This window comes from Macaca fascicularis, chromosome 1 (assembly GCF_037993035.2).
Source record: "Macaca fascicularis isolate 582-1 chromosome 1, T2T-MFA8v1.1".
NCBI classification, from domain to species: Eukaryota; Metazoa; Chordata; class Mammalia; order Primates; family Cercopithecidae; genus Macaca; species Macaca fascicularis.
Genome location: NC_088375.1, coordinates 125,803,804 through 125,821,752, shown reverse-complemented (window position 1 = coordinate 125,821,752; position 17,949 = coordinate 125,803,804). Strand labels below are relative to the sequence as shown.

Genomic DNA, 17,949 nt, shown 5'->3' with positions numbered 1-17,949 from the left:
CTCTCTCTCTTTCTCTCTCTCTCTGTGTGTGTGTGTGTGTGTGTGTGTGTAGAGAGAGAGAGAGAGAGAGAGAGATCAGCAAGAGATGATATATGTACCACACATTTCTTATAGCCAAAACTTCTAGAAATAATATACCATTTATTCCTGAACACAGTAGCCATCTGGCTTCCATTGTCTGCCCTCTCTTGATGCTATCCCCAGATACATGATTGTCAACTCCTGTGGATATTTGTTCTGGTCTCATCTGATGGCCAGTTATTCTTTCTTGACGCTTTCTCTTCCCTCGGCTCCTCTCTGACCTTTCCTTTTCTAGCTTCTTAGAGTCTTCTTCATCTTCCTCCGACTTCCCTTTACATATTGATGTTCCACAGGGTTTGGTCCCCTCACTTCCTTGAGCAATGCCATCTATACCCTTGGCTTTATCTGTCACATAAATGTAAACGTGATTGTTTGATGTAAATGTGATCAAATGCTTTGGGGAAAGGTCCACTTCATACCAAATGTTACACTGAAATTCATCTGTTTCTCTTTCTCCCCGGCCAGACTCTTAAGTTTTTCATGATCAGGTCTTATTTATCTCTGTATCTCCAGCAGAAGGCCCGGGACACAGTAGATGTTGAGTGACTGTTGAATAGGCATCCTTAGGTGTCTAATTCCGCATATCTAGCACAAGTCTTCCTACCTTTTCCTCCTGTCTTTTCTACCTCAGTTTTCCTGACACAAACTTCTGCTTTGTTATTGAGTCCTGCTATTTGTACCTAGGAAACATCTCTCACTGTCAGCCGGATTACTATGAAAACCTTCACTCATACGCCCCCCGTTTATCCTGTTGCCAAAGTCTTCTTCCCAAAATGTAGATCTGATCATGTCACACCCTTCCTTGAAGCCACTGAACTGTTTCCTTCTTTAAACTCATAGAAAGTTCTTCATCAACAGGCATCTACTCATCTTTCTAGCCTCTTTGCCCTCAGTTGTTATACTACACTACCCTATATGCCAACTTTACCAAACAATCTGCTTCCCTACAAACAAGGCATGCTCTTCCTGGTGCTTTTCCTTGCTCAGAAGTTCCCAAACATTGCTCAAGTCCTGGGGTTAACCTCCTCTGTGAGGTCTTTCCCCCATTTCCAGGTTGTGTCAGATGCACTGTCCTTTGGAGCTCTTAACAGCTGCCTTTTGGTGCTTGTATTTTTGTACTTACCACATTGTATAAGTTTTGCTTCTACCTCTAAACTCTAAGCATGTATTTTGTCTTACTTATTTTGTACTTCCTATACCTTGTACAGTATTAGGCACCTGACTTGATAAAATATTAATAAATATTGATTGAATGAATAAATTTTGAAAACCAGAAGATATGTGGATGACTTAAGATCTGAGCCAAACCCAGAAGTAAAGAGCGCTGCATAACTCTTGATATGAACTAACTTTTTGAGTTCAGATTTTGCTGCATGTTTGGGTTTGGACCACTGTAGAGATGCTTGGGCCACTTATACTCTGTCCGGAAATGAGAAACCTTTGCAGAAGGACCAGGTTACTCCAATAGCTTCCTTGTTTTGCAGCATTTGTTGGTCCAACTGCATGCAATATCATTTATAGAATGGTTGCTATAATAGCTATGTTAGTTGCTTTCCTTCTGCTTCTATGTTAAAAACGGTTCTTGTTTCCAAATATGATTGTGCCCTAGGGAAAATGGTCACAGTTCTGCATTCTCTGGAAGAAGCCTGGTTCTGAAAATATATAATTGGCACCTGGAATATACACATCATCAGAAACTATTAGAAATGGCTTTGACACTGCCTTTTGTACATTTACTTTGAATCTGAATACTATAATCACTTTCTTAAGAACTTTTATTCTCAGTGCAACATCCCATGCTGTGTTGATTTAAGCCACAGATATTGCCCAAATTACAGCCTAGCACTAGCAACACTAACATTAAAGTAATAGAGTACTCTGTAGCTTGTTGTTGTGATGGATTTTTAAGGAAGCAGTATTTGCTTAGAAACCACACTAAAACCTACCAATTTTGTGAATATTTATAAGAATACATCAGGCTGGGCGCAGTGGCTCAAGCCTGCAATCCCAGCACTTTGGGAGGCCGAGACAGGCAGATCACAAGGTCAGGAGATCAAGACCATCCTGGTTAACACGGTGAAACCCCGTCTCTACTAAAAAATACAAAAAAACTAGCCGGGTGAGGTGGCTGGTGCCTGTAGTCCCAGCTACTCGGGAGGCTGAGGCAGGAGAATGGCGTAAACCCGGGAGGCGGAGCTTGCAGTGAGCTGAGATGCGGCCACTGCACTCCAGCCTAGGTGACAGAGCGAGACTCCGTCTCAAAAAAAAAAAAAAAAAAAAAGAATACATCAGAGTCGTTTTTATTGGAGAATACTGAACACTAAAACTATAGCAGTTTTAAGATAGAGTGCTGTTAAATGTTTTGAAAAACAGGAGTTTATTGCATGAACTGAACTAATAAGGACTGAAATAATTTTTTTAATGTTATGAAAAATATAATACTAAGGTATTTAAATACTTTGTATTTCTTGCAATACAGTTATTTCCATTGTACTGACTTAAAAGGATATCTCTCATTTTTTAGCTTATTGTTTTGATAATGAACTTGGCAGAGTTTATAAAGTCTGCAGATTAGAATACAAGCTGACCGTTCACTTTTTGGCAATAAGAATGACATCATGTTATGACATATTACAGATCTTTCAGCAAAGAGTGCCTCTGTTCCAGATGAACTTGGTGCCTGTGGACATTCTAGAACATCAAGCTATGCAAGCCAGCAGTCAAAAGTATCAGGTAGAGGCTAACAGTGAAGTTGAATTCCTTATTGTTCCAAAGGGACTTGAAACTGCTGTGGTGTGGGGGAAGGATGTCAGATTGTAGAGTGTTTGATATGAGTATGATATCCAAGGCGATTTTCTCTGACAGGGTATAGCACATGTCACTCCCGGTCATCTAGTTTCTCTGAGCTCTGCCACAGAAGAAATACCTCAGTGGGAAGCACATCAACAGGAGTTGAAAGTATTCTAGAGCCATGTGATGAAATCGAGCAGAAAATCACTGAGCCAAATCTTGATACAGCTGATAAAGAAGATACAGCTTCAGAAAAACTCAACAGGTATCCTTTTAGTTTAAAGAATAAATTTTAATTTTAAAAAAACTTTGTTTTCATAACATAATAAAAAGGAAAAAATGTAATTCTTTTCAAAGATGCCCAGTGAAACAAGATTCTGTAGAATCTCAGCTGAAGCGAGTTGATGACACCAGGGTGGATGCAGATGACATTGTGGAGAAAATATTACAAAGTCAAGACTTCAGCCTTGATTCCAGTGCTGAAGGTGTGTAGATAACTGTTAAGCATAGATTCCTGTAATCCAGGTTTTTGTAATCTGTGTAATCAGCAGTAAAGAGGCTCAGAACATCATGATATGACTGTTGCATATTTGTATAGTAAATTTCATGCCCATAAAAATCTCAAGATAACTTTATAACTCATTTATTAATGAGAATGATTATTGAATTTAGAAAAAACACATTTTAGTTAAAAGTGATCAATTTTAAATAAAACATGTATTGTGTTTTTAATTATGCCCAGATGTCTACAATGTTTGTATACCTAATGATAGGTATCTACATCTGCTTTTGTTACAAGTGCTTTAAGCCACAGTTGTAATTTGGAGGTGGTCTTAGAACAATAATAGTGAATAATGGAATCCTTCATTCCCTCCTTAGAATTTTCACTGAAACTGAAAATTTGTATGCCACCAATTTGAAAGATATAATTACTCATGTTGATGTGAATAGAAAGCACTTAACAATGGACTTATTTTCATTATGTAGCTGGGTATAAAGAGAAATAATTAAACCTTACTTATGGAAATTTGTAGGAAGAGCTATCTCCATTACTCAGCTAAAAGAAAAAGAGCTTTAGAAAAGTTGGTGAGCAATAACCTTTAGAGTATCTTTTAAATTGCCTATTTTAAAACATGTGTATGTAACTTTGGTTTTTAAGTTATTTCTTTAATAAACTGAATTGTAAAATATGGATTATTACAATATCAATACTATTTGACAATAGTCTAATAATTGTGCATGTAACAAACATTTTAAATGTGTATTGCAGAAGAAGGACTAAGGCTATTTGTGGGTCCTGGGGGAAGTACAACCTTTGGCAGTCATCATCTTCCAAATAGGTAAGTAGTACAAATAGTGTCTTATTAAAATATAGACTAATTTTTTTTTTAATCATGAGTAGAGGATGATGGTTGCAAAGTTTATATTAGGCTGAAGCTAGGAAACACAGCAGTAGTTACATAAGAAGAGTTACAGCTCTTAGCGTAGCTCTGTTTCCTTTATTCTGGATATGTTTGACATTATATTTTATAAATTAGTTTTTAATTTCCTTAGAAGTATTTTTAAAGTGTATTAGTCAAGGACCAGGACCAGTAGACCATTGGGAAAGCTGCAATATAAAAGCACATTTAGAAAAGAGTTCTTAGTCTTTTAAAACATTAATTTTTTATTAATTTATTTTCTAGAGACAGTGCTGTTTCCCAGGCTGGAATGCAGTGGTGCAATCATAGATCACTGTAGCCTCAAACTCCTCAGCTCAAGTGATCCTCCTGCCTTAGCCTCTTGAGTAGCTGGGACCATAGGCATGTGCCACTGTACATCACTAGTCTGATATTTTAGGAAGAGCAAAGCAAAATTACATTCTCAGTCAATGGTGTTATCTTTTCTGAGCAGTTACACAGCCACTGAGCAACTTAAGCTGCTGTTAACCTTTCTTGTACTCTCCTTTTCTCCACCCCACTGCCATACATATTAAGAAAAGTTCTGAAAACCAAATACCGTTTTGCTAGTTATTCAGATGCAGATGAAGAAAAGTCACCTGCCAAACTTACCACTGATTATCAGCACTGCAGCAGGTAACAGTGAGTACAGACACCAAGGACAGTGTAGGAATTCTGATCACTCCCTTGCTCCTTACAGCCTGCTCCCCACACTTCTGTGCACCCCTAATTCCATTCCATGTCATATTTATGTAGAGTCCCTGCAAAACTACAGAGTGAGTCACAGTTTCAGGGGGGAGCCCCTTGGACCAAGACAGTTATTTTATTCTCTCATGCTCAAAACCTAAAAGAATTTTGCATTCATTTCTTTTACTAATACTCATTTTAATGAGTACCTCCTATTTGTCCAGCACATTACAAGGCTCAAAAATAGACTAACAGCAAAAACCTACATCAACAATTAACTACAATCAGATATCATAGGTAGGTAAGAGAGAGACATATAAAACTACTTCCAGGGAGTAATGTGAAAAAGGATTTACAGAAGATATAACACTATTTAGATCTTTAATTGACTCATCTGCTCATTAAATTCAGTAACTGTTTCTTGGGCCAGTTTCTGGGTAAGAATGCAAGTAGAAAAGACCAAGCTCTTACCCTCTGCCGGCTTATGGTCTAGCACATGGGGCTGGCAGGCTATAGCTCATAGGCCAAATTGGCCCACTGCCTGTATTTATAAAGTTTCATTGGAACACAACTATGCCTGTTTGTTTGTATAGTGTTTATGGCTGCTTTGATGCATTACAGTAGCAGAGCTGAGTGGTGCCACAGAGACTCTGTGGCCCACAAAGCCTACAATATTTACTGTCTGACTCTTTCTTACAGATGAGATGGACAAACTAAAAATCGTAACATTATAATAAATACTGTAATAGAGAGAAGTAGAGGGAAGTTTGAGAGAACAGAAACGGGACCTCAGAGTTCACACTTGAAGAGAGACTTTGGGAGAATAAAAAATAAGTGGGGGACTTATAAGGTGAATATGATGAATATGAATACTCCTGGTAATGGGAACAAATAGAATGAGTTTATAAGTACAGTTATTATTATATATAATTATAATAAACATATAGCAACTATAGGTAGCATTGAGCATTTATTAGTTATATGCCAAGCACAGGTACATATATATTTTTTTATCCAATTCTTATATAGTATCTTTCAGTGCTCACAACATACTACAATTAGTTTGGTGTTTTTTTTTTAATGGAAACAAAGATACAAAGAAGTAATTTTAGGCTGGATGTGGTGGCTCACACCTGTAATCCCAGCACTTTGGGAGGCTGAGGCGGGTGGATCACTTGAGATCAGGAGTTCAAGACCAGCCTGGCCAACATGGCAAAATCCCGTCTCTACTAAAAATACAAAAACTAGCTGGGCGTGGTGGTGGGCACCTGTAATCCCAGCTACTTGGGAGGCTGAGGCAGGAAAATCACTTGAACCCAGGAGATGGAGGCTGCAGTGAGCCAAGATTGTACCACTGCACTCCAGCCTCTGCAACAGAATGAGACTGTCTCAAAAAAAAAAAAAAGAAGAAGAAGTAATTTGCCCAAGGCCTTAAAACTAGTAAGTGGTAAAACCAAGATTAAAACTCATGTCTCTTTGAGTCCAAATCCCATTGTACTTAACCACTATATCTTACTATATCTTACCAAATCCCATTGTACTTAACACATTAATAATATAACATAGTTCAGGTTCTTCTGAGGAGAGGGGGTTGTGAACAGGTATTTAAGGGCATGAGGATGGCAAGCATCTCTGGGCTAGGCTGTAAAGGGCCTCACTTGCCATAACAAAGTTTCTTCTTCTCATGTTCACAGTGGGGAGCCATTGGCTGTCCTTGCAGGGAAGTGACCTATCAGATTGGCATTTTAGAAAAATAACTGGCTATTATTTGAAGGGTAGATCAGAGCAAGGAGAGACCAGTAGCAGGAGGAACCAGGTAGAAAAGTAACATTTATAAGGACAGTGGTATGAAGGATGGAGAGAACATACGTTTTTGAGTTAGAGACTTAGGTTCACATCCTAGCCAGACCACTTTTGGGGCCTGAGTAAATCACTTAACTTCAATAGAATTTTAGTTATTAAAAGTAGGAATAACCATGCCTATCTCATGGAGTAATTTTAAAGGGCAAATGACATAATATACTCAGTAAACCCGGGCTTTATTTATTTAAGTAGAGGAACAGCAGAAAATATAGTTCCAACCAAATGGTATTTTTTTCTAAGAGATAGGGTCTCACCCTGTCACCAGGCTGGAGTGCAGTGATGCACTCTCGGCTCACTGCAATCTTCAACCCCAGGCTCAGCCTGCTGAGTAGCTAGGACTACAGGCAGGTACCACTACGCTCAGCATTTTTTTTTTTTTGTAGAGACAGAGTCTCGCTGTGTTGTCCAGGCTGGTCTCAAACTCCTGGCCTCAAGTGATCCTCCCACTACAGCCTCTCAAAGTGCTAGGATTACAGGCATGAGCTGTTGTGCCAAGCCTTCAACCAAGAGGAATTTAAATAGTAAATGATCAAAAGCATGGACTGTCTTATCAGACTGCCTGGGGTCAAGTCCTAGCTCTTCCACTATTGATTGATATTATTGACCTCTGTAAGGCTCCGTTTCCTTGCCTATAAAATGAGAGTGATAAATAAGATACTGAACTCATAGGATGTAACATTAAATTAGATGACTTACGTAAAGTTTTTTGGTTTTCATTTTTGAAAGACAGGGTCTCACTCTGTTGCCCAGGCTGGGGCACAGTGATGTGATTACAGTTCACTGCAGCCTCCAATTCCTGCACTCAAGTGATCCTCCTGCCTCAGCCTCCTGAGTAGCTAGGACTATAGGTGTAAGCCACCACGCCCAGCTTTTCTTTTTTAACTTTGTGTGGAGATGAGGTCTTGCTGTGTTGCCCAGGATACAGCCTGGCCCACTTGGGTTTTCTCACTGGGACCTGCATGCACCTGCCCACTTGTCTTTAGGGACATTAAATTTTTTCTGACAAGAAGTCTGTCTGTATTTTTATTTTATTCTTCTGTATGTGATTTGTCTTTTATATATATCTGGCTGCTTTTAAGATTTTCTGTTTATTACTGGTTTTTAGCACTTTGGCTATGATGTGCCTTGGTATGTTTTTCCTTGTGTTTATTCTGCTTGGGGTTCATCAAGCTTTTCCATCTATGGGTTTACAGTTTTCATCAAATTTGGAATTCTCAAGCCATTGTTTTCCCCAACCCCTCCTTCTGTTATTCTGATCTACAAATTCTAGTCCCCAGCCCCTCTGAGCTTTGACCTCTGACTCCTCCACTCAGAGAGACCAGCAGGCTGTATTTGGGGTCTTCCTCTCTGCACTGCAGGCTCGGAGGATCCTGAAGGAAACTGCTTCAGGCAGCTAGCTGGGGCGGTTGTTGGGCTCTCTTCATTTATTTATTGTTTCTTGGGACCACAGTCCTGCACTGCCTGTTGTCTAGTATGTGCAAACTGTCATTTCACTCATTCTATCCAGTTTTCTAATTATATAAGGCAGGAGGGAAAGTCTGGTTCCTGTTACTTCATCATGGCCAGAGGAGAACATTTTTAAAAGGGCATCTAAAAGCCAGTGTGCCGTGCTGCCCACCATGGTTTCTTCAAATTCTGATTTTCTGTAGGTATGAATGGGTGCTCACTGGCATTCTGTTGAGGAAGTTCCTATTTCTTCTGTAGAATGAATCTGTGAGAAAAGGAGTTTCTGGGCAGTCGACTGAGAAGTCCAGTCAAGTCCATGGTGGGCTAGTAATCACTGCTACCTTACTTCCATTGTTTAGAATTTCCTCTTAAAATGTCATTAAGGGAGACACTAGTCATGGTGGTTGCTTCTGGGCTTACTAAACTCAGGCACACTCAGGGTGAAATGACCAGTAGTAAGGTATACCCTGACATCTTGACAAATTGGGAAATGGGTACCTGGTGATAACTTTAGGCAGTAATGGGCCAGGCATGGTGGCTCATGCCTGTAATCCAGCACTTTGGAAGGCTGAGTTAGGAGGATTGCTTGAGCCCAGGAGTTCTTGTTGCAGTGAGCTTCAATCACACCACTGCACTTCCATCTGGGCAACAGAATGAAACCCTGTCATGAAAACGCCACAATATTATGACAGCTGAAGACCATCATCATTAACTCAGTGGGAGTCCTGATGCACTGCCAGAGTCAACATATGCTCTTGGATGAGACCGATTTTAGAATGGATAGATAAACATGTTTGAGGAGCATTTCTTGCCACCATTTGTTGATTGGTCAAGAATTGGGAAATTCTAATACATTATTTTGGGAATAAGTGCAAAAGAATCAGGATCTACACTAATCCAATGTATTAATTATAAACATTTAATATTTCACATAGTTTCTATCCATGATGCCTTTAAACCTTGTGGAAATCAAATCTAGTAGAAAAATACCTAATGCCCCATCTCTCCAGGGACAAGGTTACTTGAAACAGTTTCAAACACTACAGCTCAAAACTTTGAAGTTTTTTTCCTCTACTGTTTTAGGGTGGGGTCTGGAGCTTATGAACAAGTTGTGATCAAACGCTAGAAGTCAAGCCGGTGAAAACATTTCCCTGTGGATTTAAGATGTGAGTAGTTGATGTATCAAGGCATTTTATTCAAGCACTTAATAGAAAATGAACCTCAACTATCAAGAGGAAAGCCAATGCTGATTTCTTCTCTGGAAGGACCCACCACCATCCTATACCAGCCACCAAAGGGGAACATCTGCGTGGCAGTCTCCAGGCACCGTGCTGCTATGTGCCTTGGAAGCACCTGGCTTCTGTGGTCACTGCACATGATAATGAAAAGCCTGCTTTGTCTTTTAGAACACCCCAGTGGAGAAAACAGCATTATACACATCAGAGTATCATTTTAGGATTCAAGTGTAAAAATCTGTGATCAAGGTGCTCAATAGATTTGGGCTCTATGGTTTGGTTTTTTTAGTTTGAGAGACAGTACATGAATATAACTTAAACCCTATAGATTTGTCAAGATAGGCACAATTCCTGTTCTGGAAATCTTCCCTATTACACTACCTACAGCGTTGTATAAAGCGTGGGTGTTCATGCTTTGAGAAAATGTTAGACTACAATTGAAACATGTGATGTGCTTATTCATAATTCTCAATGTATCAGTCATAAATGAAATAACAAGTGCATTTCAGTCTGAGATACGTGAATGGATGTAATGCCGTTTTTATGCAGTATATATTGTTAATTGTCATTAATATTAGATGAACTGCAGAATCACCCCCAAGCACTACATAAAAGGCTCAAAATAAGTTTAACACCCACTGTGTTGGGCACCCTAACAGAAGAGCTGTCTTAACTCACTGAATAGTAAGGTCTACTGGTTTCAGGAGTCAAAATGTAGAAAAAGAGGAGAATTGTAATATGGTCAGAAACAGAGAAGCCTTTTCCATGTAAATTCAGATTTATCTGAGGCTAACAGTTTTCCAAAGTGGTGGTGGGTAGCAGCATGACAGCTGCTTGCCGTGACTGATGCGGACTGGTAGGTTTCCATTTTAGTTCTCTGTAAGTACTATTTTCTTCTCCACTGTGTCAAAAGTTAGTTGTTTTGAGGCAAGAGTAGAATATAACATACATCAAATATAGCTTTTAAAATAAGAATACCTGGTCTGGATCCAGTTGACTAGCACAGCAGATAAACCTTAGAGTTTTTCTGTCCTTACATGACAGTTTCCACGTGGAAAGATCTAAACTTTCTTGGAATCACTGTTAGTGAAGAAAAATGTAGAATCTGTATAACCAGTAATTCCCCAATTCTTACTTTCAAAGTCATATCCAGGAAAGACAATATGTCAGAATAGAATGACTTTGGTCTAGGTGTTTTCACGTTGGCAAAAATAAGGAGGAAATTATATTATTTTAATATCCAAATTTAAAGGTTTGGAAAATTTTGAATAGTTAATATTAGGACTTTTGTTGCTGTTTTTTATATTTCAAGGATTGGGTATTCTGCATTAATCCAATACTATATTAACCAAGAGATTCTGGAATTTTTTAAAAGATGATACCCTGTTTTATATTTTGAATGTAGAGAGACTCTGAGAGAGAGAATGTTCTGAGTTATTATACTTTTTATTTTTTAAGATTTATTTTTAAGGATAAAACAATGACCTGAACATTTTAGCCTAACCAAGGGAATTAAGTGGTAAAGACTTGCATTCTGTCTTCACGTGAACTGATCCATTCATTATATATTATGGGAAAAATCAAAGAAAGTTTTTTATAGAGATATGAAGATATTATTTAGAGAGATATTTATTATGACATTTTTTAGAAACATATTTTTCTATTTTCAAAATATTATTTCTAGGCTATATTTTTATTGGTGCTGTGCAGATGATTTTGCAGTTTTGAAAACGATAAAACTAGATTGTAAGTGGGGTTTAGGGAGAACATTCATCAGACATGTAAGAGGTGCTGCAGTCAGGGCGGTGCCCATCTTACTCATCCTTGGCTGCCCTTGGTCCGACACCTCTCTATACAAGACTGGTTCTCAGTATTTTAAATGGTACAGAATTCTTTTTAAAAAGTAGAGAGATTTTGAAAAGCATAAGAATCATGCCTTTATAATCTTAGCAGCCATCAGATACATCTTGATTTATGTAGTAGTAAATATAACAAATATTTTAATAAATAGAAACACTGATTAGGAAGAAAAAAGAACTAATGTGTATGTCTTCTGTAGTCAGCAAAAGTCTGGATCCATTTTATTCCATTTTGTGTTCCATTGGCACACTTTGTATTCAAATTTCAGTGCAGTCCTTTCAAAATACTCGCTAAGGGTTGCCTAAGTGTCTGCCTTACGCTCTGATTCTCCTTTTCAGAGAGCATGGTTAAGAACATCTTAACCATGTAGCCATTGAAAAAATCTGTTTATTAAATAATAAGTCCACTTCTGTTTATGTTTTGAGTTTAGAAAATTTGACTTGAAAATTTAGATTATTAATAAATGTATTTTTAAATATTAAAGTCAAATTTCAAATCACCCAGTGTTGAAGAATTTGCAGATGTATACAATACTTTTTCTAATTATATCCTAGAGAAAAAGACTAATGGTATTTCAAAGCTGTGTATTTGTGATGAGATAAAGAAGAGTCTTAAATATCTTGTTTGGGAGAATGCACAGGCCAGTCAGGAGACCCACCTCCTGCGCGGTGAGCTGCTCACTGAGACCCAACAGGTCATGAAGGCTAGTAGAGGGCAGAGAAGGCCTTGGGCCATCAGTTTACACTCGAATGGTTGACTCCCCTTTGTGGTGTTTTTGAAGGCTGCTTATACCAACAGCTAATGTGGATTAGTGCTTATGATCTTGAAAAAGTCTTGACCAAGAGTCCTAAACTCCACCACTCCACCATCCCATTCCAGCTTAACACTATCAGAATAATATGCAAACTCTGGATTCTTTTTTCTTTTTCACTTTTTTTTTTTTTTTTTCCTTTTTTAAGAGAGACAGGGTCTTGCTCGGTCACCTAGGCTGGAGTGTAGTGGCACAATCGTTGCTCACTACAGCCTCCAACTCCCAGGCTCAAATGATCCTCCCACCTTGGCCTCCCAAAGTGCTAGGATTACAGGCGTGAGCCACTGTGTCCAGCCTAGTTTCTTTTGTATATGCTTTTTCTACAAAACTGTGAGCCACAGAGGTTGACCACTTAGCCAATTGGTTGCTAGAAGGGAGAAAAAAAATCTCCAGCTAGCCTCCAGATAAAACATACTCAAATTCAAACAGCAGTTAGTTTTAATTAACATATAGAAGTAATTTTAGGCTTTCAGATTTCTATGCTGACTAGAACACTTTGCAAGCTGAAGCTGACATTATTATCAAATACTTCATTTAAGTACGTACTCCGAAGTGTCAGGCTTCCAGCATATGTAGCAACACTCTGAGAGACAAACTGGGCTCATATGACGGGGTTGCATTTTATTTTCTTAACAGGTCTTTAAATTGGGCAGTTCTGAAATTCTGTTTGGTCACTTCTAGATGGTACGTCATGTGAATACAACCAAGTACTGTAGTTGAAATTGTGTTATACCACTACTCATATGTTGTTTTAGGTACTATGCATAATGTTAATAGCTGAGATGTTAAAGAATTTGAAGTCTAAAATATAAAAGATAAATATACCTATATTAATCCTATGTTAAGATGCTCTGGAAATAAAGGCCTTATTCCCTTACATATGCGATTTTTGTAAGATAATATATACACAGTGTATTTTAAACATTTGTGTGGGTGGTCCATGTAGTTACTTCCCATACGACAAAGCTGACAAAATTTTTAATTTACACAATGTATTCTGCATTTTCAAATGTTTATCTTATATATATAGCAAAGAAATTATCTTACTGATATGCATTGACCAAATCCCATGGAGAAAAGACATTTAGATACATCTCATTTGAGGCTCCCCTTCCTCTCATGTGTTTGATTTTTTGGAAGATGACACAATGTGTGGGTAACCATGCAAATGTTTATGAATAACTTTATTGAAGTGATTCCATCAGTATTCTGTTCTAATACTTGGAGAATGATCTTCATATTTATATATTTTATTTCTTTGTTTCAACTATACAGTGATAATCCAGGAAATGTTTCCTTTTTTTTTTTTTTTTTTTTTTACAAAAACTGATTTTTTATTTGTAAAATGTTTGTAATAATGTAAAGGTGAACATGTTCAATAAAAATCATATATTAAAAGTTTAGATGTTCTTTATCTTTTAAAATGTATCAGTTAAGATTCCATCAGAAAATTGTGCCAAGGTAAGAAAACAGAAATGAAAGGACCAAAATAACTTATCCCTGAGGGTTTCTTTATTTATTACCAGGGAGCATGGGACAGATTTGAACGCCCCCTGTGGCGGACTTCTCTTTGAACCCTGGGGCAGCCCATGCAGTGGCATGGACCTGGGCTTTGGGTGAGACAAACCTGAGTCTGAATACAAACTCCCCTCTGAACCTGGCCTCAAACTCCTGAGCTCAAGTGATCCTCCCACCTTGGCCTCCCAAAGTGCTAGGATTACAGGTGTAAGCCTATGCGCCTGGCCTGAACCTATTTTCTAATCTAGGATGGACATAACACCAACACTCTATTGGGTTGTAATGAAAGACATGGGCATTATTGTTAAGAGTATGCTACTTTCTAGGCACTCAGTGATCCGTCAAGCCAAAATTTGCCTTTGTATAGCATCTGTACACATATACTCATTTCTAGTGTTGGACATACAGATGCTTATTAAATGTGCCACTATTAGTGTATACCCAAAAGAAAGGAAATAAGTATATTGAAGAGATATCTGCAATTTTATGTTTATTGCAGCACTATTCACAATACCCAAGGTTTGGAAGCAACCTAAGTGTCTATCAACACTTAGATGAATTCATAGAGAAAATGTGGTATATAAACACAGTAGAGTACTGTTCAGCAATAAAAAAGAATGAGATCCTGTCATTTGCAACAACATGGATGGAACTGGAGACCATTATGTTAAGTGAAATAGGCCAGGCACAGAAAGACAAACTTCACATGTTCTTACTTATTAGTGGGAACTAGAAATTAAAATAATTGAGCTCATGGAGATAGAGAGTAGAAGGATAGTTGCCAGAGGCTGGGAAGGGTAGTTGGGGGGTAGGGTGTGGGAGGTGGGCATGGTTAATTGGTACAAAAAAGAATGAGTAAGACATAGCATTTGCTAGCAAAAAAGGGTGACTATAGTCAAAAATAATTTAATTGTACATTTTAAGAGTATAATTGGGCCGGGTGCAGTGGCTCACGCCTGCAATCCCAGCCCTTTGGGAGGCCAAGGCAGGCGGATCACTGGAGGTCAGGAGTTCGAGACCAGCCTGACCAACATGGTGGAACCCCATCTCTACTAAAAATACAAAAATTAGTTGGGTGTGGTAGTACACGCCTGTAATCCCAGCTACTCTTCTACTGAGGCAGAAGAATCGCTTGAACCCAGGAGACAGAGGTTGCAGTGAGCCGAGATGGCACCATTGCACTCCAGCCTGGGCGAAAGAGCAAGACTCCGTCTCAAAAAAAAAAGTATAATTGGATTGTTTGTAACACAAAGGATAAATGCTTGAAGTAACAGATACCCCATTTACCCTGATATGATTATTACACATTACATGCCTGTATCAAAATATCTCATATACCCCCCATAAATATATATACCTACTATATACCCACAAAAATGTTTTCACTATTAAAGATCACTTAACAAATGGTATTTAGTGTCACCTATATCCTCGTATAGACTGTTCTATTCCCTTAGACCAGAATGTCCTCAGAGAGCAAAAACAATGCCAACAGTGTCCCTCTGCTGATACTCAAATTATAATAGCAATTTAATATTAATAAAGAACTATAGTTTAATGTCAGTTTGAACCCAGATTCTTCTCTGCAGATTGTCAGGGCCTCCCTGGACAGTGCAGATTTTAAAAGGTTATGTGACTAAAGAGAAAGCACCCTGTCTCTTGTCAGGAGAGAGTAGGGTATGGACACTCTATGGGAAACCCTCCACACTCCTCCCCACTACAGAGGATCACCCAGAATAACTTTGTACCAGATCACAGCAGAACCTGGCAGGACTCTGATCTGCCCACATCTCCAGCATGGAATTCTCAGACCCAGCCTTCTTGTTTCACCTTGGCCCACCTTTCTTCAACACCTGGTGATTTTCTTCCTCTCTCTCTGTCTGTCCTTCCCTTTCTCTTTCACCTGTTTTCACTTCTTCGCTCCCTGTACCTATGCATCACTTATCATAGCAGCACATAATGAAATCTTTCCTTCCATTTGTGTGATAGGTAGGAAATCACTGGTGGAGTTAATTCATTCCACATTATACAAAGTGTAACAAAAAATTAAGAAACCTAGGCTGGGCGCAGTGGCTCACGCCTGTAATCCCAGCACTTTATGAGGCCGAGGTGGGTAGATACCTGAGGTCAGGAGTTTGTGGCCAGTCTGACCAACATGGTGAAACCCCATCTCTACTAAAAATACAAAAAAAAAAAAATAGCTGGGCATGGTGGTGGGTGCCTGTAATCCCAGCTACTTGGGAGGCTGAGGCAGGAGAATCGCTTTAACCTGGGAGGCAGAAGTTGCAGTGAGCTGAGATCATGCCATTGCACTCCAGCCTAGGCGACAGAATGAGACTCTGTCTAAAAAAAAAAAAATTAAGAAACCTAAACAGGCATAAAGTTAGACATTCCCTGGGTCAGTGATCTCTATTCCATGTGAACCTATTTAATAGGAAATGTCAGAAGATTTCCCAAATGAATGTTTAGACCTCCTTCCCATGCATTTATTACCCAGCTAGGTTGAGGTATCACCTCAACCATTTCTTAAGAAATTGACTTCACTGCAGATCTTCAAACCATTTCAACACTGTTTTTCCTTAGTGTATGCATTGCAGAAAATCTCAAACCTCTGCAGAAAGTTGGCATGTCTAAGATTTTTGGCATCTTTTTTTTTTTTTAATCTTATGTTGGAGAATCCTTAAAGCGAGTATGTGCAGCTACTTAAAATAGGAAAAGTGTGCCACCTTCTGGCCTTAAACGTCTGATGATTCAGTTCAAGTCTACCTGTCTCAAGTGATCCAGTCTGCTTCTATTTCACATATATTTCATGAAATTTACACCAAAGGAAAAACACATTTTGTATCTTTTCAGTAATTTTTAAAATTTGAAATAATTTCAACAGACTTTGAAGCATTGCACATTTTGCTTAAAAAGTAAAATTGTTTCCTTTGGTGTGGGATTAATGAAAAATTCTGTAAGTACAGTTCCATGAAGATTTCTACCCAAAGGCACTGCTTGGGCAGCATGGCAAAGCACATATTTACAAGGCCAGGCGGGACACAGCAGTGAGAACACACAGAGCCTGTTCAGTGAAAGCAAAGGCTCTGATGGGTCAAGGGTGATGTGTGGGAGCAGGGAGTCGTGTTGTTGGGTAAGACAATAAAATCAGATCACAGCTTAATCTGACTAATTATAGCTTGAATCTAGCACACAGGATGAAGTGGAGCAGGCAGAAAGAAATGAGATCGTTTCAGCAATGGAGGCAAAAGTGTGCAGGCAGAGTATATACAATTCAGCAGAAACATTAAGAACCCAACAGAGAAATAGAGGACACGAATTGTTAACTTTCAAGATAAAAGGTATATAACACATGCTGCTGGCTTCAAAAGCTTGTATTTAACATTTACTATACACATTTCTTTTTTTTTTTTTTTTTTTTTTTTTTGAGACGGAGTCTCACGCTGTTGCCCAGGCTGGAGTGCAGTGGCGCGATCTCGGCTCACTACAAGCTCCGCCTCCCGGGTTCCCGCCATTCTCCTGCCTCAGCCTCCTGAGTAGCTGGGACTACAGGCGCCCGCCACCGCGCCCGGCTAATTTTTTGTATTTTTAGTAGAGACGGGGTTTCACTGTGGTCTCGATCTCCTGACCTTGTGATCCGCCCGCCTCGGCCTCCCAAAGTGCTGGGATTACAGGTTTGAGCCACCGCGCCCGGCCTACTATACACATTTCTGACTGCCAGCTTCTAGCAGCTTGCTAGACCTCAGCAATATTCCCAGCTGTCCCCTTTGTCTAGATATCACCAAGGATGTGCATTATATATGTGAAAGGAAAATATCTTGGTCCCCTAAAATCACTAAGCTGAAAGGAAAATTCAAACTGGAAACTGCTCAGGGCACACCTGCCTCCCATTCTATTTAAAGTCATCCCCCTGCTCACTGAGATAGATGCATATCTGATTGCCTCCTTTGGAAAGGCTTATCAGACACTCAATGCAACCATTTGTCTCTCTTCTACCTGTGCCCTGGAAGCCCCCTCCTTGCCTTGAGTTGTCCCCGCCTTTCTGGATGGAACCAATGTACATCTTACATATATTGATTGAGGTCTCATGTCTCCCTAAAATGTATAAAACCCAAGCTGTGCCCCGACCACCTGGGGAACATGTCGTCAGGACCTCCTGAGACCATGTCATGGGAGCGCATCCTCAACCTTGGCAAAATAAACTTTCTAAATCAACTGA

General features: G+C 39.1%; 1 protein-coding gene across 1 annotated transcript in view; it reads left to right on the top strand.

Annotated features, from left to right (window-relative positions):
- EEIG2 (EEIG family member 2) overlaps positions 1-13,610 on the top strand; it is a 74,553-nt gene extending 60,943 nt beyond the window's left edge. The window contains exons 7-11 of the mRNA XM_015431904.4: positions 2,719-2,814; positions 2,947-3,136; positions 3,229-3,356; positions 4,142-4,211; positions 9,390-13,610. Of these exons, the coding sequence (XP_015287390.1) occupies positions 2,719-2,814; positions 2,947-3,136; positions 3,229-3,356; positions 4,142-4,211; positions 9,390-9,432 (527 nt within the window). The 3' untranslated portion in view covers positions 9,433-13,610. The remainder of the gene's footprint in view (positions 1-2,718; positions 2,815-2,946; positions 3,137-3,228; positions 3,357-4,141; positions 4,212-9,389) is intronic.
- Positions 13,611-17,949: the final 4,339 nt, after the last annotated feature.